The sequence below is a fragment of the Ascaphus truei genome, chromosome 3, assembly GCF_040206685.1.
Source record: "Ascaphus truei isolate aAscTru1 chromosome 3, aAscTru1.hap1, whole genome shotgun sequence".
In the NCBI taxonomy this organism is placed as follows: domain Eukaryota; kingdom Metazoa; phylum Chordata; class Amphibia; order Anura; family Ascaphidae; genus Ascaphus; species Ascaphus truei.
The window spans coordinates 145,902,416-145,924,321 of NC_134485.1; the positions used below are offsets into that span (position 1 = coordinate 145,902,416).

Here is a 21,906-nt window from a genome sequence, read left to right on the forward strand (position 1 = left end):
GCCACGTTAATGCCGCGTGGAATACAGCAGTGCACACGAAAACGGCTCCGTGATTTGTTCGAATAACGGCCGCTGCATCTGTACCTATTGAAATCAATGGAATCTTTCTCTGATCTAGTGCAGTATTTTTGCAACTGTTTTGCCCAAGAATCAGAGCTGGGAGACGTCTATAAAAAAAATCCACCTTTATATTATCATTTTTCAGGAAATATTGGTGTTCACTGAATTCAATTGAGCTGTAAGATGTCGGTCTAAGCAGGGAACTTTTCTATTGTTTACGATCAATGTTCTATATTCCTTATTTTGCCTCTTTTCTATATTTCAATCCACCCCAACTTACCTTATTAATGCACGTTTTCCATATGTCTGTCGTTTTGTTTCCTTATACAGACTCTTAAGACAGGACTTACCATGGTTGGGAAAGTAGTTACCCAACTTACTGGTACCCTGCCTGCAGGGGCCACAGATGAGGACATATCCGCACACAGCAATGTCAGACGCAGTCCTCTTATCCCTGGAATTGTTACTATTATCGATACAGAGACGGTTGGCGAGGGACAGGTAATGAAACTGCTACATTACTAATTTATTGTAGGCACTGATGTATCAAACTTTCTTTTGCTTTATCATCACATCAAGAATGCAGTCATTGGTACAGTTATTAGTAGTTAAGAAGTCAAGAAATAATAAAGCCCCTTCTTGCTTTGCCATTTAATTACAAGTAGAAATACTGATCTGAAATAGAAAAACTGGTTCCAAAATATATTCCAAACTGGGTATACTTTGTGGAAATAAATCCTGCCTAAGCCCATTGGCCTGAAACTTCATTGCACAGCCAATTATTGACTATGGGTACATACAGGAGTAGTATATGGTAAAGCAGCTCAAATTCACCCCAGCAAAAATATGCAGATTTGTCTTACTATGTACTGTAAATTCAACACCATTGTGATATGTCAACTGAACTAGGTCGGCTATTCCTTGACTCTTGATTTAATGTACAACTTTCCTGTCTCGCCTTCAAATACTTTCCGGACAAGTTACCCAATTATCTGAGCAGGCTGCTCACCCCTACTGTACACAGCACTTATCTTCCTAGATCCGCCTCCAGAAACTTGTCTAAAGTCCCAAGGTTCAATAAAGAATCTCGTTGCTCTTCCTTCAGATTTCCTGGGGCCCAGGACTAAAGTTTTGATCGCTCCCTCTGCCACCTGGTAGCCTTGCGAGACCCCTTTTTTACACCTCCTTGCTCTCACCCTCCTCTATTGCCCCATCTCCCAATGTATTCCTCTCCCGCCTCTGTCTCTCACTTCCCTCTCTTCCTCACTCCCTCTCTTACACCACCTCTCACCTCTCACACTCCCCCCCCCCTCCGCTATCACTGAATCACCCCCTCTCACTCAATCCCCCTCTCCTCAAACTCATTCCGCCCTGCCCAACTGGCCACTAGGGTTGCCAGGTGGCTTTTCCAAAAATACTGGACACAATGGTGATACAGTAGGTGCGACACACTTGAGAGAAACACACACACCCTTAACCTCTCTGCTTCATGCTGTTTCCTCCTCTCCTTGGCCCCACTCCCAGGTTCCTCCTGATTGGTTGCATTACCCAGCAGCAGCCAATCTGGATGGAAGAAGCTGCCCAGCCTCCTAGCAACAGCCCTGCTCTCTCCCTGCTCGGGAAAATCCCACAGCCCCACCTCATGCTAGTCAGGTCATTATGTCCAGAGAGGTAATACCAGACACATAAGTCCAGTATTACCTCTAATTTTGTACTGGACAGTGTCCAAATTCAAGACAGTCCGGTTCAATACTGGACACCTGGCAACCCTACTGGCCACACACACACACACACAATTTGCCCCGATACCCATACACTCCCCCCACAATAATACCCCACAATACTCACAATACCCCCCACAAAATACAAACAACAGAACCTTTCCACAAAATACAAACAAGACAACACCACAAATACAAGCAACACTTCCCCCACCCTCCCCAATATAAATACACAATTACCTTGGGGGTCGTCTCAGGCAGCTGGGGCCCCGCTCTCCCAGCTGCTGCGGGCCTCTCCCACACCGGGCCTCCTGACAGGCCTGCCTCCTTCCCACATCTAGCCTCTCTCTCCTGCCGTGTGCGCCTGAAGTATTGCCCGCACCGGCGGCAGAGAGGCAACCAGCATGGGAGGGAGGCAAGTCCAGCAGGAGGCCTGGTGTGGGAGAGAGGCCTACAGCAGCTGAAGAGAGCCGGGGCCCGGTGGCAAACAGTGGTTCGGCAGCCGGACGCAGAATTTGGATATGACTAGCCACGCCCAACATCCAGCGCTGCCCCTTCCCCCCGCAATTGTCCTGGCTATCCCCCTCCTGTTGGCGGCCCACCCCCCACAATTGTCCTGGCCATCCCCCTCCTGTTGGCGGCCCTCTCTGTGCCACTCAAATCCTCTTCCTGTCTATGTTCTTTCAAGACTTCGGCTGTTTCCTAGTTTAAATATGTTTGTAACTGTAACTTGTTGTCAACTTTACTTTGTGCCCAGGACATACAAGTACGTGAAAACGAGAGGTAACTCTCAATGTATTTTTCCTGGTAAAATATTTTATTTAAATAAACAAGTAATATCTCCAGCTAATTTCAATACGCTCATCTTCAGTACTGATTAAAGCAATAGAGGTTCTTGTTATGCTTTGCAGAAACATAATAATTATAAAAATCATTAATATGGAGGCAGCCATACTATACATACTTTTTGTTCTCATTCAATTATTTTTGGAACTGTAATTATACACTGGCATAACCTGAATAGATATGTCAAGACCAGCACTGGCGAAAACTGTAGTATATTTATAGCACAACAAATATATTACTGGAATAATATACTGTTTTTTGTCACCAAAGGGACTTTTCGGTTACAAGGGGGGGAGGTCCCGTTTGCGATCAAAACATTTTGATTCGAGCAATATGTGTGCTGTGTTCTAAATAAACACTACAGTTTTCTCCAGTGCTAGTCTCGACATATTCATTCAGGTTATGCCAGTGTACAATTGCTGTTTATTGCCTTTGACCTTGCACAGACCGGTCTCCCCGCTTAGTGTTTTTGTGAGTGTGCTAACTCCAAAAGTGGTATTTAACGGCACTTCCACAAAGTGTAATAAATGGGGAATAGGTAAATCTATTAACGTGAGTGAAGTGATTTAATTAGCACTAGTAAAGTGCTAAAAATGTGAATAGGTAAATGCTTGGGTTATATGAAATGCTCAAAAACCTCCAGTGGGGACTTGTTTCCAAAAAGCCCCCCTCCACGTTTAAACTCTCCACAAATTCCAGAGGGAGCATGATCAACCGAAAAATAAAGAGAAAATATATAGTGCACACAGATATATCAGGTTGACTTGTCCGTGAAATCTTATGGGTGCTCTACTTACAGTGTGTAAGTTGCAATACAGCTATTCCAAAAACTGTGGCAGTGATGTTTCTTCTTATGTTGATGTTGGGAGTGTACCTCAGGGTAAAGGAATGAAAGCAATCATGGTGCAGATTAGACATGCAAAGTTTATCAATGAAGGCATGTACTCCATCTACTCACATTTTGTACATATTAAAAATGCATATAGAATAAAAGGAGGAGAACTGGTGGCTCCGCTGGAGATGCGTCCTCAGGTCTGTATCTTTGTGCTGACACCATCGGATCCGGGTTGCTTGCGGCATCTCTTTTGCTGGTGTAGCCCTCGGGCTTTCCTGGTGTATTTTTGGGCGTCCTACGTAATTTCTGGTTGGTTCCGTTCGCATCACTTCGGTTTGTTTCGATTGTGTCACTTCCGGTCTAGCTCCGATCGTATCTGACAGCCTCTCCACTTACAGCAGTGCAGCCTCAGTCTCTCCCAATGGCTGGATTCAATCTCAACGTGTTTCACTGTTTGCACAGCTTCATCAGCAGTAAAGTACCCCCCCCCCCCCAGCATATCTGGCTTTAAATAGTATGGTACTTAAGTATCAATTAATTACTGGCATGCATTGGCAATCTTTATCAACATCCAATGGAGTTTCTAACCATCATTATAAAGTGCATACAATATTAAATGCATACTGTATAATATAAATACAGTACATGAATATACAAACTATTTTACACATATAATATTAAAATGTATTAAGACATAAAACACATTTGAAACATCAGTAAGTTACTAATGAGTAGAGAATAAGATAGATTAGTCTAATATGGAACTGGATACGTAAGCTAATAAGGATAGCATAGAAACTCTTACACATGATAATAGACTCATAAAGTGCATAAGATCCTAAAATACATAAACCCCAACGACTCAGGGAATACAGAAAGAGACAAAGTATCAATTACTGTGATGAAACCATAGAACAGTCCCCTTAAAGCTGCAGTTCAGGCAATATCCTGCATGTGTGGTTTTTTAATAAATCAGTTCTGTAGTAAGAAAAAATACTTTTAGCATTTTCTGTTTTTAAAAAAACAACTTTAAAAGACCAATTTTCTTGTATTCTATTTTAATAACCATTTACTAAGGCACTGCCCCTTCATGTCCTGTCACAAGCCCTGGCACACCCCTTTGTGAGCCCTGCCCTCCCTCTTGCACATGTCAGTGCAGGAGTGCTCATGAATATTCATGAGCTTCCACTGAGTGGCAGAAACAGAGGAAATACATTCCCCATATTTAAAGATGTCGCCAAACTTTGCCGATCAATAGACGGAGAACGAATTGACAGGCAGCTATGCAGTTCATTAGGTAAGTAGAGATTGCCCACATGAAACTATTGAAGTAAAAAAAAAAAACTATAATTTTTTTTTTTTTAAAAAGCCTGAACTGCAGCTTTAGAGTGTATATACATATGTATAATTTATTTTCGTTCTGAAGGTGATGATTATAATTATTCAGAATGTGCAAAAAATAAAGTAGTAGTTTTTATGTTACCCATAGATGTTAAGTAACTATTAGGCAAATAAATATATGACCATAATAGAGTAGGGTGTATATTTATATTTGGGATATAAAATACAAAGGAATAGAATACATGGGTGCATTGGGTTCCTGAGGCATAATACTTTGACTGGAAAGCCCCAAATTGAGATATGGAAAGACATGATATTTTCAATTATAATATTAAAATACTTAAAAATATTTTTTATATTATTTAAAAATTATTTTTTTTAAATATTTTAAAAAGTTATTCATTCAAAATCCACATTTAGCCTGTAAGGTGTGATGGTTTTAAGTTTGTGGATCCAAAACATCTCATGTTTTACTACCGTACACTACTGTATGCTTCTATCTCTGCCTCACCAGTGTTGCGGGACATGTCCATTCCCAAAGTATTTTAATCCTGCGGGGTCAGAATTATGATGCATAGCAAAATGTTTTGACACATTGTGTGTGACTATACCCCAGTGAATAAACTGACCAAATAAAGAGTCCAATCATGGTGTTCAAACAGTTTCTGAGAAGGATCTTGACTGAAGACTCACAGCACATACAAACAAACTTGAAAGACAAAAAAGACAAAAAGAACAATGATAGTGTGACCCTTTTAATTAATAATACTAAATATAAGAACTCAAACACTTACAAAGAATAACCAAATAGCTATTACAATTTAATAATAAAACACATGTAAAATACTATAAAAAAAGACAAACAATTGCCTATAATGACTTGGGACACAGGCTGAATAAGTCCATCCAGTAGGAGTAAAATTGAAATCCTACTTACAACAGGACTGAAATCACGGGCTCATAAGACATTTCTCCTTCCTTTCCTTGTAGTGAACCTCTTAGGGAAACGCCACCCGAGTCCTCCGGAGCTGGGATGCTGCTCTGACGCTCACTGCCGCCGCGCTCGCAGACCCACTGGTCACGTGGTGAGCGGATGACGTCACTAGCTAGCGCAACAGCGCCGAAGGTCCCGGAAGCCAGTAAAGTTCCTAGCACTCGTAGAAAGGAATCCCCTGGCTGATCTCGGCTCTAAGGGGGAATAAGCTTGCAATGCCCACGTCCTCAAGAATAAAAATAACCACCCTACACGTTTCGTGACGGAAGTCAATTCGTCAGGGGCATGCTGTAAGGATTCTCCTCCCTTAACACAGGATCATGTAGCAGCATATGCTAAAGCCTTTGAATAATATTACGTATTTTATTTGCTTCCCTATTGTAGTCTGTAAGGAATGCAATATCAATTTGTGAGTGTGCTGCCATCTTGACTGTAACAGTACATACATTTTTTAAATAATTGTTTTGCACTCCATGCCCAATACATGTTTTGTAGAATATATATTTCTCCTCAATATAATAAGAACTTGTAAAATATATGATAGTACAGTATTTTTATTTATTTATAAAAATGTTTTACCAGGAAGTAATACATTGACGAGTTACCTCTCGGTTTTTAGTATGTCCTAGGCAAAGAGTTACAGCATTACATGGTTACATTAAGTGAACAGGGTTATGCAGTCAATTCACAAACATTTCATGGACAGATAGAGATGGAAAATTGGGTACAGGGTGTGACGACTCAGGAGATTCCTTCCCTTCCTGGTCCCTCTCTCCTGTCTCCTGTTGCCCTTCCTACTCCTTCCCAAGCCTCTCCTGTACCCTCCACCTCTCTCCCTTTGCCGCAGGGCGTACCCCGCAGGTCTCACATACCCACGTGGTCCCTGAGTCCCTGCTATGATCCTCCCCATTCCCTCTCTCCCGCAGTGCCCGCATCACCTTCCCCTGTGGTGGCATCTGTCCCGTTGCCTCCTCCCTGCGTGGTACCTGCGGCGCGGCGTTCCGCGCGCCTGGTGACACGCCCGACTCGTGCGCTCCCGCAGCCCACGGGGGGCGCGCCCAAATGCTCCTCCACTGACTCACCTGTTCCCTCCGCTCTACCTTTGCTCGCCATCGCACGGGCGCAGGCCGCGCGCGCGTTCCCCTCCTCTTGGCTTCCTCCCCCTACTGCGGTCTTCCCTTGCTCCGTGCGGGCCGCTCCTGTGTTGCAGCCGCTGCGCGCGCATCCCCAGCCTACAGGGGGCGCGTGCACAGACTCCTCTTATCAGGCTTCCCCTGTCTCCGCCTCCCAAGCCTTACAGGCCATTCCTCTGACTGCCCCTTCTGTCTCCTCCTCTTCTCTCCCTGACCTATCTCTACCTTCTCCCACTTCTCTCTCTACTCCTCCCCTCTCTGTCATTGGTGCACCTTGCTTTATAATCCCTGTCTGTCCACTTCTTCCTCGCTCTGCATAGTTCCTGTTTCCCTGTGTGTACCTGTCCTATGCTGTGCTCCCTCTCCGTTCCTGTGGTTTCCTGCTCCTGTGCTATCTTGGATTTCCCTGGCTTTGACCCCTGCTTGTCCTGGACTACCTCGCTCACCTCTGGCTTCCTAGGACCTGGCTTACCCTCTGACGACTCTACCCTCTGGACTCCTGAACATTGGCAAACGGACACGACTATTCTTACGGACATCCCCAAGCGTTGCAAGTATACTCTAACAAATCTTCCAACAGGCCCAGCAATGCTATACCACACTCTGGGCTCGCTCCCACTGCTGTGGGTGTGTGGTATCATACCGTTCCCACCTCAGTACTGGGGTCTAGCTTGGTCTGCGGGCATACAGGCGTGACACAGGGGATAGCTTTATCATCACCAAACATCAGCGAACGGCAGCATACAGCTCACACCCTTTAGCTGCCCATTGGCTGCGCCAAAGGCTATCCGCCTTTGGTGCGACGTAGATTTCTACTGAAGGGGTTAAGATTGAATGCAGCTGTGGATTCAACATTCTTTGTCTTTCTGGCTCATTAACATTCCAGTGGGTGTAGTTGACATTCCAAATAGTAAAACCAAATGTAACCCCTTAGCACATTTGTTCTGTGCAGAAGGGAGCAGCTCTTGGGTAACCTCATGAGGCGTCCGCCTTTGATGCGATGCAGATGTACACTGAAGGGGTTCAAATTGGTGAATGCGATACAGAGGAGTAGCTAGGTGTTCTTGCAACCAGGGCATGTTCTGTCAACTGTCCCCTCCCCCCCGCCACATTGACAGACATTGAAGCACACATAGCACACTGACAGACACCAAAGCATACTACACAGCACACGGACAGACACCGAAGCACACGGCATACAAGCACACTGACTGAAACACACACAGCAAACTGACACACTAACACACATAGCAGGCTTGTCCCTACAGAGTAAGTATCTCAGGAATTAGGGGGTCCCCAGAGCTGAAATGTGCATGGTTCAGCTCCGGAGACCCCATACTTCCTACCTAGGAGATTTTTGCCTAAGGGCGGCACATAACCTAGGGACACACAGCATACCTTCACACAGCAGCACAAAGTAAGTAATTGGGAACAGGGACAGGCTGAGCCCTACAGCTCTCTGCCTCACTCCCACACAGCTCACAGCGCCCGATGTTGCTTTGATGTCGTGCTTTGACCAACTGCAGCACTGACTGAGGTTAAGTCACCACCAGGGAGGATTTATGTGCCCTCTATCAGGCTGTGTCAGGGGCAGTTGCCCCTCGCGCCCCCCTTAGTTCCGCCTCTAGACCCATATATGCTCATATTTCCACTTGCAGTACCCTTGAATCTACATTTACATATTTTAAAACAGGTTTGCATGATATTGGTAGTATATAACTACTATTCTAGAAGTTTCGTTTATATGACATTATTTGGTCTTTCTGAGCAAGAGACAATGGTGAATGACCCATGTGGACTGGGGGACTGGGGTTCGAGGGGCATCAGTACAGTGACTGCAGATCAGTTTTCAGAGTCAAGGGGCCATCCAACAGAGCGAACAAACATTTTATTTTTTTAACAACTTATCAAAGTAATTATCTTCCTTATAATGTTTCAATCACCTTTGTCTACCAGATAAGACAAATGAAAATATCACTTGTGAACACATTCACATATCTCAGACAGGTCTGCAACCTTATTCTCTTCTCTAATCCCAGCAGAATCCAATCCTCTGGCATCCTTTGTGACATTTTCAGTGACCGTGCAATAGTGTACAGTGTAAGGAAAATTAAATCACCCCAATCAAGTCCTAAAGTTCTCCTCACTAGAACATTTATAAACTTTAACCCACAACAGATTCTAGCTGACCTTACCAACTGCCCTTGGTACAGAATCGACTTAATTCCATACCCTGATTCTGCACTAGACTATTTCCAATCCGAGTTCTTAAAACTCTGTGATACCCATGCTCCACACTGAGTACGGGGGGCCCAACTTCCTTGGGTTACAACTGACCTTATAGCGCTCTACCATTTCAGGGGTGCCTTGTGGAAAAGCTACAACGTAACTGGCACTACCAAGGATCTTAATAACTACATATACTTCTGGAATATGTTCACAAGGCAAACGACATCCAAAAGCACAATATTACTCTGACAATCTTCGCCAGAATACATAAAACCCACCTAAATTCTGGAAATGTATCAATAATATATTCCAGCCTTCTAGCCATCAATAACTAAGTAATATCACTAAAGAGGATATTACTCTGACAAATCCCACTGACATTGCAAATGCATTCAATAATTATTTTGTGTGGTGTGCTACTAACTTATTAGCGAAACGCAACCCAAACCACAAACATGAACCTCATTCTGAGAGTACCCCTATAGCCCCACCATTTCCCAACACTGCTCACAATTTTCAATTTGTCCCAGTATCTGAAGAGGAGATTACACACGCGCTCCTGAAATTAAAAATAAGCAGCCAATGTGGACCTGACTTACTTCAATCTAAGTTCCTAAGACTTGGTGCCTGTAAGGAATTGGGGAGCGCGTCCCCCACGGCGCACTCCCTCCTTACCTGATGTCTCACGCAACCCCGCTGTCCTTACAGCGCGCGCGCTCCGGCAGGAGCTTTCTAGATGTTGCGGAGTCTGGCTCCGCCCCCGCTTGCGACGCACACACGTGACACGTATGCACCACTCCCAGGCTGTGTGTCAACTTTCCTAATCATGCCCACCTGTCTCCTGTGTCTCTCCTCCTATCCGTGCCTCTACGGAGGCCGCGGCTCCACTACGCCCCCCTCTCTCATTGGTATGCTCTCCCATATATGCTCAGCTGTGCCACTTGCACTTTGGCTGAGCATAGTTCCAGTTAGCACAGCCTGGGTTAAAGTAGTGCATAGCCAGTAAACCTACTCACAGACAGCTGTTTCAACCTTTTGGGTCTCATCAGTGCGAGGTTTGTTATACTGGCTTGAAGCTGGGATATATTTCAACCACACATTAAATAAGTTATGGTTGGTAAAAAAGTGACAAAAATCCTCCACCGTACAGCATACAGCAAATTTAAATATCACTTGTGAGCACATTCACATCTACTAGATAAAGATTACAGTATAGTAGAATACAGATTATATGGTTACTGAAATTGTTACTTATTTGTTTGTTTTGAAAAATAAATGAGTTTCTACTTTCTTCGGTCCTGTTTAATTATAATATTCTCTGGTAGTTACTGTCTCTCCCTCATGCTTTGTTTTTTGATGGCAGTAAAAATAGTTAAAATAAAACAGCAAAGGTAGAAAAGTGCAGATGAACTACTGTATAGATAGAAACATTTAAAAAACGTCTTATCACAATAGGGTGAGGATTATAAAAAACATACCACAGCATTTAGTTACTATATTTCTCAGATTTGTTTTTAGGTGGCACTTCCAATGCTCCCAACCAATAACATCTATCTTACTCTGTCTGATTTTATAATACACATTTACAATCCTTATTTATTTGAACGAGCCTGGATAAATGCTTAATTTACTTTAGTAGGATTTGAACCTGTGAACTCTAACACGGCAACAGTGGGTAATAAATTACATAGTCAAGCTTTGTTTATTTTACATTAATGCAGCTCTTTATTTAGGCAATAATGGCAGAGAGGGCATGAACTGACCATTAATGCTGTCTTTAGAGTATACACTTAAAAAATAATTAAAAGGGGCTTTATGCATCTAGTCTCATCCAGTCATATGAGAAAAAGCACTTCAATAGAAATACTTTTAAAGTGGTTCATGCCTTATGTTCAAATTATTTTATTTTTAACAATATATATATATATATATATATATATATATATATATATATATATATATATATATATATATATGCAAATATAGCTGTATGCTCATCTGCATGTCTGCAACCCCGCCTTTCCCCATTATCACCCAGCATACAGCACTTCCACTGCAGCAAGGGATTCTGGGAAATGACATGCAAATGAGCACACAGTGTCACTTTTTGCCTCAATAACCATTTTTAACATGGTTCCCTATAGGCTTAAGCTTGCTGCATGGTCACAGCTTTGAGCACAGCCAGGGTTAAGGTGCATACCCAGAAAACCACCCACAGACAGCTGTTTCCACCTTGATGGGTCTCATCAGTGTGGGGTTGATTTTACTGGGAATGCAAGAGAAGCTATGGGATAGGCTAAACCATAATACTGAGTTAAGTTATGGTGAGTAAAAAAAGTGACAAAACCCCTCCACTGGAAAGCAAATATGCAAATATAGCTGTATGCTCATCTGCATGTCTTAGGCAGGTCTGCAACCCCGCCTTTCCCCATTATCACCCAGCATACAGCACTTCCACTGCAGCAAGGGATTCTGGGAAATGACATGCAAATGAGCACGCAGTGTCACTTTTTGCCTCAATAACCATTTTTAACATGGTTACCTATATATATTTATACTTAACGATATTCAGCATTTAAAAAATGTTAGCATATTTCAGTAATAAACAATTTTACACATGTATTCCTTATTTCTATGAGAAATCTGCTTGAATATAGTAGTTTTTCAACATGACCTTCTCTCTCTTCCTCTCTATCTCTTTTTATGTTTACACATTTTAAGCAAGTGGACTAATAAAAATGAATTGTGAGGTTTGATGTTGGAGAGATGGAAAATCAAAGAAAATGCAGCTTGCATAACATAATTTGGGCTTTTTTCTTATATCGACTACTACAGCTTGAGGTAGATTCATAAAAGTGTAATACATGTGATCTCTGGATTATAACCATTAAATTTAACTGTGACAAAAAAAAACAGATAAAGGACTAAAATGTTTGTGTTAATACATACAGTATGTAAACGCAACGGTGCATTTTTAAACTGATCTTTGGAAATCAAAGTAATGTTTTGTTATTTGGCTTCCAGTTATCACTGGCCAATATATTACACCAGATAAATTGACATAGCCAATCAGAATGTTGCAGTACTTACAGTATTTCAGAGTTCTATGCAAATCCTTTCACTCATTCAAGTTTCTAATTACAATGATAACATTCTGAGAAGATTCAACCAATCATTGAAATTCCTGAGGGCATTACCATGTGGTAAATCCATCTGGATGTTCCAATTGGGATTTAATTCTTCTATAACTAAAATGTTCAGGCTAGCTAAACAGTCCTTCTCAGACATATTCCTATTTGCAGTATGCCGTCTATTATTCAATGTAACTACCTTTTGTTTTGGGGCTATGTGTTCATGAGGTGTGAATGTTGGGCTCTACTATATGCCTTTGGCTTAAATCTGAGGTATGTCCTTCATTGTATTGTCCAAACCTTGGTTACTAACACTTAAATCGTCTTGCATAAACCCTCAATACTTACTTGCAACAAGTTGGGTTCTCTAGCACTAAAGGGTTTGTTCTTAATTTACTATAATAAATCTGAGGAAAGAAATCACAATGTGGGTTTGGAACACGCACAGATGCTCCATGTTATCAAGCACAAGAGGGACTGAGTTAAGGCCAGGGTGTATATAACTCCCAGTGCACATTTACATGACACATTGACAGCCTCAAGTGTGAAGTGTCACTTTTTGTCTTTCTCACCCCACTCAAAATTGGGATTGATTTATGACAACCATTTGCAATGTCTGATTACATTTGTTAATTCACATCATAGCCAGGGGTTCTGACCACAGTCTGGATATTGAGTGCAGAGTGACATAGAGTAACAGGAATACGGTGCAAATACATGGTTGAGCAAGTCAACAACCTAGTTTGGATAATGAGATTAGTCCAATACCTTCCTTAAAATGCCTAACATTTCCATAGCAAGTCATACATACAGTATTGTGTCTCCACACTTCATATTAATGCATCACTGACTGCCGGAAGGCTAGTTCACCCTCTTAATGTTGATTTTAGCAATTCATTTAGATAAAAAAAAAATCATGTTATTATTAAACTCATTTAATTAATCCGAAGAAAAAAAATCAGATTAGAATAATATATAGCTATCTCTCATTGTCCATAAAAGTTAGTGGTACTGTATACAGTTGATTCTGTAATTTTTTACATAGCTACAGAGTAGATAGATGAGGTTGAGAAAATACATACTGTATTTATTTATTTATTTAATTTATTTATTTATAAAATGTTTTACCAGGAAGTAATACATTGAGAGTTACCTCTTGTTTTCAAGTATGTCCTGGGCATAGAGTTAAGACAAATAATACATGGTTACAAATACCATTACATAAATTAACAGGGTATACATTATGTATAAGACATTGCATGCACAGTTAAAGAAAATATATATTATTGGCTTATGAAACAGTTACAGACCAGATTAAAATGTGAGACAGCCTTAGTTTTGAAAAAACTTAAACTGGTGGTGGATGTGTTGTCCAGTTTTGGGATGCACAGTAAGAGAAGGAGGAACGGCCGGATACTTTGAGCCTTGGGACCATGAACAGTGTTTTGGAGTCTGATCTCAGATGATAAGTGCTGCATGTGGTAGGGATGAGGAGCTTGTTCAGATAGATTGGTAGCTTGCCCAGAAAGTATTTGAAGGCAAGACAGAAAAGGTGAACCTTGCGCCTAGACTCGAGTGATGACCAATCTAGTTCTTTAAGCATTTCGCAGTGATGTGTGTTGTAGTTGCATTGGAGAACAAAACAGAATATTGAATTGTAGAGGGTGTCAAGTTTGCTAAGGTGGGTTTAGGGTGCTGAGCCATATACTATGTCTCCATAGTCTATAATTGGCATTAGCATCTGCTGTGCGATACGCTTTCTGACCAGCAGACTTAGGGAGGATTTGTTCATGTAAAGTACACCTAGTTTGACATAGGTTTTGGATGGCAGGGTATCAATGTGCATCCCGAATGTTAAATTGGAGTCAAACCATATGCCCAGGTATTTAAAACTAGTGACAGGAGTTAGGGTGGTGTTAGCGTTGGTTCTGATCTGGAGCTCAGTCACTGGAAGCTTTAAAATTTTAGTCTTGGTCCCAAATACCATTGTTACAGTCTTGTCAGTGTTTAAAAACAGTTTGTTTTGGGAAATCCAGTTTTCGAGTCTCAAATAGTCAGACTGAAGTATGTGTTGAAGGTCAGAGAGGCTATGGCTGTGTGCATATAGGATTGTGTCATCTGCATACATGTGTATTAAGGCTTCCTTACAAGCTGTGGGAAGATCATTGATGAACACTGAGAAGAGTAGGGGCCCCATGTCCATCAATTATTTTCCGTGAAAGGACTTTGCCATGTTACAGCTTATCTGCCATTCCTAAATGCTCCTATCATAATTACATGGTATGGTAAAAAGCAATTCAAATGATAGGACCAAATGTCTCAACAATACAACATCAAATATTTCAGAACATACAATACTTACTGTTTTCATAAGTATATAGAGAGCGGCTCATGCTATATTGTATGTAACAAAGAGAACAATGTTGTAGTGAATCTGTTCACCCATACTGTTTCAGTGTTTTTATCCAGTTTTAGGAGATTTTTTATTGGTGGCTATTTTTAAATGTCTATTGTTTTTTGTTTGTTTTTTTATGCACATTTTTTATTGGTTTTACAATTGTGTCAATACAAATACAACAATGAATATTATGGGGGGGAAACATTTTGTAGGGGTTACAGAAGGAATAAATGATGGGGGAGAGGGTGAAGGAGTCGCGGGGGTACAGGTATTCTCGATTCAGATCTGTGTACCAGTTCTAAATTGGGGCATTGAGTCTAGTTAACCACAAATCCTAGATATAAAATTATAATACTTCAATACAGGTGAGAGAATATTAATTAGACACTGGATGTGCAAGGATGTGGTTTCTAGTCTACTACACCCTTGCTCACAGGGGGTCCTGGAGCCAAATTTTCCACCTGTGGTCTCGGTAGAGAAAATTAAAGAAGGACTGAAAGCTGTTTAATGTTTGGGCGTTTGAACCTCATACTGTCGATCACACTTTCTGGAACCTGGCACAAGAATCTCTTAAGATGCCCTTCATTCTCTCCATTTTGAGAATAGTCCAGATTCTGTTTTTAATATATTCTATTGAGGTGAGGTCCACTTTTTTCCAATGTAGAGCTATGGCGCATCTGGTTGCCGTGACTATATTAGAAATCAATTTGTTTGTGTATTTGTGCATATGGGATGGTACATTTAACAAACATGTTGAACCTCAATATGAACCCAGGGCGTTCTGGGGCAGCCGGTGTACTTTGAGGGCCACCTTTCGGAAGTACCACCACATATGTAGAAAGTTAACTTGCCGCCCGCACTCCCCTGTGGCAGATGGGAGAGATGCCTGGGAAAATTCTCGCAATGGGGTTTAATACCATGGTACAAGACCTTATAGGCATTTTCTTTTTTGGTCGTATAGATAGAAGATTTTGAGGCGCCCTTGAAAATGTCCCCCAATTCCTATGTGTCTAAAACCCTTCCCAAATCCGATTCCCACTCTTGGATGTACCTGCTGGCCTCACGTGGGCTGATAGGAAAAATTGAGGAATAGAGGGTGGAAGTTATCTTTGATTGATTAGAGGAACTGAGACAGATCTCCTCACAGACTGTGAGGCTGGGATTGGGTCATGTCCATTATTTTTTTATCTATTTTTATAGAAAAAATATTCAGGAATTTTAAAGTGAAATATAAATGAAAGGGGATTTTTTTAAATAAAAAACTGTGACATGCTATATATTATCTGATATCTGAGTTCAATAATAATAAGCTGCAAGAAATAATGGCCCATATTTACCAAAGGGCTCATTCAATAAGCTCAGAAGCAGCAGATTGTGGTCTAGGGTGTTTGGCCGCGACCAAATTGCCACCAACGCTCTGCCGCTTTAACTACTGACTACAAGGTAAGTCGCTGCTTCTGATTGGCTGGCTTCACTTCCTTTATCCTTTACATGACGTCACTCCCCCCCCCCCAAAAAAAATAAAGGCACATGATTCCCACAGCCAATCACATGCGTGATAACCATTTGCCAATCAAATGTGATGTCACAGGTCATATTTAAGGCCCTGATGGCTCATTTGAGCTCAAGAAGCCGGCAAGGCAACATCGTGGATTTAACATGGGGTTGGATTGACAGATGAAGAAAGAAGATAAAGAAAGGAAAGAAATGGTTACAGATGAAGAAAGAAGATGGTGATATCAGATGAAAGAAAGAAGAATGTTGTTACCGGTCCGGATCTTCACCGTGGATGGTATCGGATTGTGTTTCGTGACATCACCGGAGGAGAGCTTGCTGATAACCCCGGGATTCAGAGGGCCAACGCTTCTAAAAGTAAGATCAATATTGAATGTATGTACTTTCATTTTTACAGGTTTTTGGATTGGATTTTTCTATTTTTATGTTTTTCAATGCCCATTGACTGCAAATGTATTAATCTGTACCTGTTTATGGTACAGATGAATACAGTAATAGCCAATGCATTTTTTGGCAAATGCATTTCTTCTGTTGACTGTTATATTTTCTATGTATGTTTATTGTTTTGATTAAATTGTGTTTAATTGTGATGGCTTGTTTTGTATTTTTTTTACAGATTGTTTAGCGTTTTTATTTAACGATGTAATTTGTTGGCTAATGGTTACATTTATGTGTTGCGTAGTGGATGTATTAATTAATTGATGTGTTTGTTGCTGCTTTTACAGTTTACTGTTGTGATGGCTTGTTTTGATTTGTATTTTTTTACAGATTGTTGGGCGTTTTTATTTAATGATGTACTGTAATTTGTCGGCTAATGGTTTAATTTATGTGTTGCCTAGTGGATGAATTAATTAATTGATGTGTTGGCTACTGCATTTATATATGGAATGTATTGTTTGGTTAGTGGTTTTATTTCTTTAATTGATTGGTTGGCTAGTTGTTTTATTTATGTAATTGATTGATTGCCTATTGCTTTTAATTTTACAGTTTGGGGGTTTAGGTACTTGTTGTATACTGTAGGTTTTATTATTGTGTATTTTGGTTAGTCAGGCTTTTGTATTAGTTGACCATTGACTTCTATAGTAGCTTATCATGCCATACTATATGGGTATGATATACTACTATAACAATCAATGGGTACAGGGTGGGTATTTTGGTTCCGGGGTGGGTGGTTAGGCCTCCCAGGTGGGTAGGGGGGCAGGGTGGGTTAACCCCTTAATTACTATAGCAGTTATTAACTGCTAAGGTGATTAAGGGGCTGGGGGACAATAGAAGGTATTTTGCTATGTTTTTTACTGGCAATGGAGGACATGGACATGCAGTAAGCTGACGAGGACGCCTTTCATATTTCCAGGGGTAAGTAGAACTGTTTTATTTACTTTATTTATGCTGCATGGCTAATGTTATGTTTAATAATGGGCAAATAATCTATTTTCCATATCTGGATAATAATTATTTTGCCCATTACTGTACTGTATGTGTATGGGGGGGAGTGGTGGTGGTGGTGGGGGGGGAAGTATTTATTGAAATGTAGGCCATATTTTTTTTTTTAATACAGGAATGGTACCGCAGGCCTGCGGGGACCACCCGAAGACACCCGGATGCCCACGGGTACCACCTGAGGACCCACGGGGGACACCTGCGGGGAAGAACCGGGGGCCCCACAGCTGTGGGGTGCTTGGGGACCTGAGGGCCCCCAGATCCCTGTGGGAACCACCCAAGGACCCCCAGACACCCGCGGGGGCCACCCGTGAACCCCATTCGGGCCCGCGGGGACCATCTGGAGGCCACGGAGCCTAGCAGGGACCACTCGGAGGCCCCTAGACACCAGTGAGTACCTTTAGTAGCCTTAGTGCAGGGGATGACTTTAGTGCTACTTGCAGACCTAGCAAAAGGCTGTCTGTTGGGGCTTCAATAGTTTTCCAAAAGAGAAAGAACTTTGAAGGGGGCTTGATGAATTTAGATGTACTAATTTTTTGGGATAACTTTTATTTCTAATTCATGTGGATATATGCGGGTCTATGGAAAAAAGGATCAGGGGATACAGGCAGTAACCAAATGGGATACAAATATAAATTCTTTACTTTTATATAAAATAAATAATTTAAATAACGGGTGGAATAGGAAGAGGGGGTTGGGGGAGAACAGTCCAGGAAATACATAGTTTATCTAGGTTTTTTTTGGAGCTGGGGGGGGGAGAATTGGTGGTTGAAAGTAGAGGTACTCGTTATACAGAGCAGCATGTCCAGTGTTGACCTTTTTTCCCGTAAACATGACATGTTGTTTTATTGCATAGAATATTGAACATCTGACAACTTTCAAGATCTCCCCCGTATCTTTCCTCCCTTGTATCTTGTGGTAAAGCAAAATATGTTAGCTGACTTCTTCTGCTTGTTTAAAGTTTCGTTTAATGAAGTGTTGGCCATTAAGTGGCAAGTAAAGTGTTTTGGTATTTATTTACATCAGTTAATTAGCTATAGTGCATTGAAGATAAATGCATGCAGATGTTCTCATTTCAATTAGCATTACCAACATAAACCTTTCTATGCTTTATGGCTTCTAATATGCTTTCTTGTTTTTAGATTTTCTTTGGTGTGACCTTTGAATCTGCATTCTTCAATTATTTCATCCATCAGCCCACCCATTCTGCAGAAATTACCTTTTTTTTTTTTTAATAGTCTATGAATGCCAATAAATCTTTTACAAAGTTAGCATATCGCTGACAACCCAGAAAAATCAGAGGTAATTTACAAGCAGAAAACTTGATTCTGAATATTTTTGTAGTAACAGTTTCGATTTGCTGGCACAAGTTTTCATTGATCAGCAGAAAATATGTGAATATATTTAGCAATGGTTTAAAATGGGATGTCCTTCACCCTTTAAAAAGATACAGTCCCATCTGTGCAATGTTTGTATTTTTATACAGGCCACCCTGAAACTCAGGTTTGTCTTTTTTTTCCTATCAAAAACAAGGCTTTCGTGTAAAAGTAAATATTTTTAAGTCTATTTTAAAAATAAAATAGATATAGTGTACAGATGAGACCACTTCTAATGTCACCCAACAACAAATGTCTAGTACTATTTAGACATATTATTACAAATGTGCTGCCAAACTTGTTGGCGTGATATACATTTATTCTTTATTTATAGTGGAGATGAGTAGCTTTGTAGCTCTTCAATTGCATATCGCTGGTATCTTTAGGAATGTGCAAAATAAAAGGTACGTTTTTTTCCATTAAGACCAGGATGGTCTCCTTTATGAAAAGATGACGGAAAAAAGTAAGGAGGACTGCTCTTTTTAAGCACATAACAAAAGCATGTATTTAATCTTTTTTTTTTTTTTTTAAATAAAGACCACTGGCATTTCAAGGAAGAGGCACTTGAAATATAAAAAATGTATTTAATATTGTTTTATTTCATAACTCCTTTTGGCATATTCATTATTATTGCGCTGTGGTCAAAGCAATTACCCGTGGTTGTATCAAGCAATACTGCCCCATCATCAGAGGAATGCTGCAATATTTACCAAACTTAATGCAGACCTATTTGAAAGATTTTCTTTCTTTTGAAACTGCAAGTCCCACTCTCAAACTGTGTTTTAGAATTGGCAACAAGTGTGTGAGCCTGAAATAAGAAGATTCCAGGGATGGAATAAAATGGCTGTTATGAATTACTACAAAGAACATAGTAATGGTAAAGAACACTTATAAGCACTATACAGTCTCAGACAGATCCCCAAACCTGCCATACCCCCAAATCACCCAGCATAGTGTTTCCACTGCAGCAATGGATCCTCTGTAATACATGCAAATTAGCTCATAGTCCATCACTTTTTGCTTCTTATCCACTTTAAACTGTCACACAGCTTTTTTATTGAGCATTTTTCCATACAAAATAAGAATAAACAAAACATATAACAGATAAAAAGGGGGGTGGGGAGGGGGAGGGGAAGCATTTGCAAAAATATAGCATTGTACACAACAATTTAGTTACCACATGTATCACTCTGTTCCGAGTATTCTAATATATATTTGTGGACATACCTGCATGGCGAAACCAGGGGGCCCAAATCTCAGAAAATCGCGAGGTAGAGCCGTTCAGATAGCCTGAGAGTTTTTCCATATAAACTATATGCCAGATTTTATTATTTATTTGGTTTAAGGATGGGGGGGCAGGTTGTTTCCAATTTTTGGCAATTGTACACCATGTGGCATTTAGCATTTGGGCTAGTACTCTAGCTTTTTTCCAGGGGATGTTGGCTATTGGCTTGCCTAACAATATATATACTGGGTCATGTGGGACAGTGATTTCTAGGATCTTGTGTATTAAGGTGAACACTTCCGTCCATGTTTGTTGGATTTTGGGACATGACCAGAATATATGCAGAATATTCCCCACTTTGCCACAACCACGCCAGCACAGTGGGGAGACCCCTGGGAGAAAAGAGTGCAATCTGGCAGGAGTCATATACCATCTGTATATTAACTTGTAAATATTCTCTTTTATTACAACGCACGATGAATTTTTGGAGGCAGCTTCCCATATGTCTTTCCAGGTATCGAGATCTATACAGACGTTAAGATCTTTTTCCCAGGATACCATATATATGTCGGGGGTTTGATTGCTCTTAATAGAGGATAGACTTTGATAAATTCTGGAGATGATGCCCTTTGTGTGGGGCTGGTGTAAACACCAATCCTCAAACAGGGTTAAAGCATGGGGTTGGCTCGATTTATAGGCTGATTGGATATAATGTCTAACCTGGAGAAATCTGAAAAAATCAGAAGAGGGGATATCATGATTCGTTTGCAGAGAAGCGAATGGGGGGACTTTCCCTTGAACGAGAATATCTTTGACTCTCGTGAGTCCTTTTTGAACCCAGGTATGGGAGAGCGGGTTATCTGTGTAAAAAGGAAGAGAGGGGTCCGAGAATAGGGGTTGCATGAGGGAAGGGGTACCGGATTGTTGAAACTTGGATTTGAGGGAGTCCCAGATATTGCAGGCAAAGGATATCACTGGGTTCTTGAAACCCTCGGGTGGTCTAGACTTTTTGTTGAGCCAGAGAAGATTTTTTATTCTGCATGGGGAACAAATCAGACCCTCTATCTCGACCCACCACTTTCGGTTGGGTTTGAATGCCAGCTAACAAGTTGCCCTAATTGAGCTGCTTTATAGTAGTTTTGGAAGTAAATTTGGAAGAGCTAAGCCTCCTTCTGTTTTGGACTTGTAAAGAATATCTTTGCGAACTCTACAGTAGGTCGCCTGTTTTGCCAGACAAACTTCAAAATTTTCTTCGGAATATTATTTAAATCTTCCTGGCAGATTTTAACCGGGAGAGTTTGAAAGAGATAGAGGAGTCTAGGTAAAATATTCATTTTAATAGTAGTTATTCTCCCAAAACAAGATATTATGTACGGGTTCCAAGTGGCTAAGTCCTTGACTATCTGGTCAAAGAAGGGTTTAAAATTTGCGTTGTATAAAGTTGAATAATTTTTTGTTAGTTGAACCCCAAATATTTAATATGGTTCGCGTTCCATTTGAAGTCAAAATTTAGTTGGAGTAATTTTACTAATTCTTTAGGGAGATTTAAACTAAGGGCCATGGATTTGGAATGATTAATTTTGTAACCTGAAAGTGAGCCGAATTCTGATAGAACATGAAAAAGGTTAGGGAGGGATGTGAGAGGTTTCGAAAGCGTCAATA

At 40.8% G+C, this 21,906-nt stretch overlaps 1 protein-coding gene across 3 annotated transcripts in view; it reads left to right on the forward strand.

Annotated features, from left to right (window-relative positions):
* BCAS3 (BCAS3 microtubule associated cell migration factor) overlaps positions 1-21,906 on the forward strand; it is a 1,601,451-nt gene that overhangs the window by 364,401 nt on the left and 1,215,144 nt on the right. For all 3 annotated transcript variants that reach the window (XM_075589630.1, XM_075589629.1, XM_075589631.1), the window contains one exon: positions 391-561. In XM_075589630.1, the coding sequence (XP_075445745.1) occupies positions 391-561 (171 nt within the window). The remainder of the gene's footprint in view (positions 1-390; positions 562-21,906) is intronic.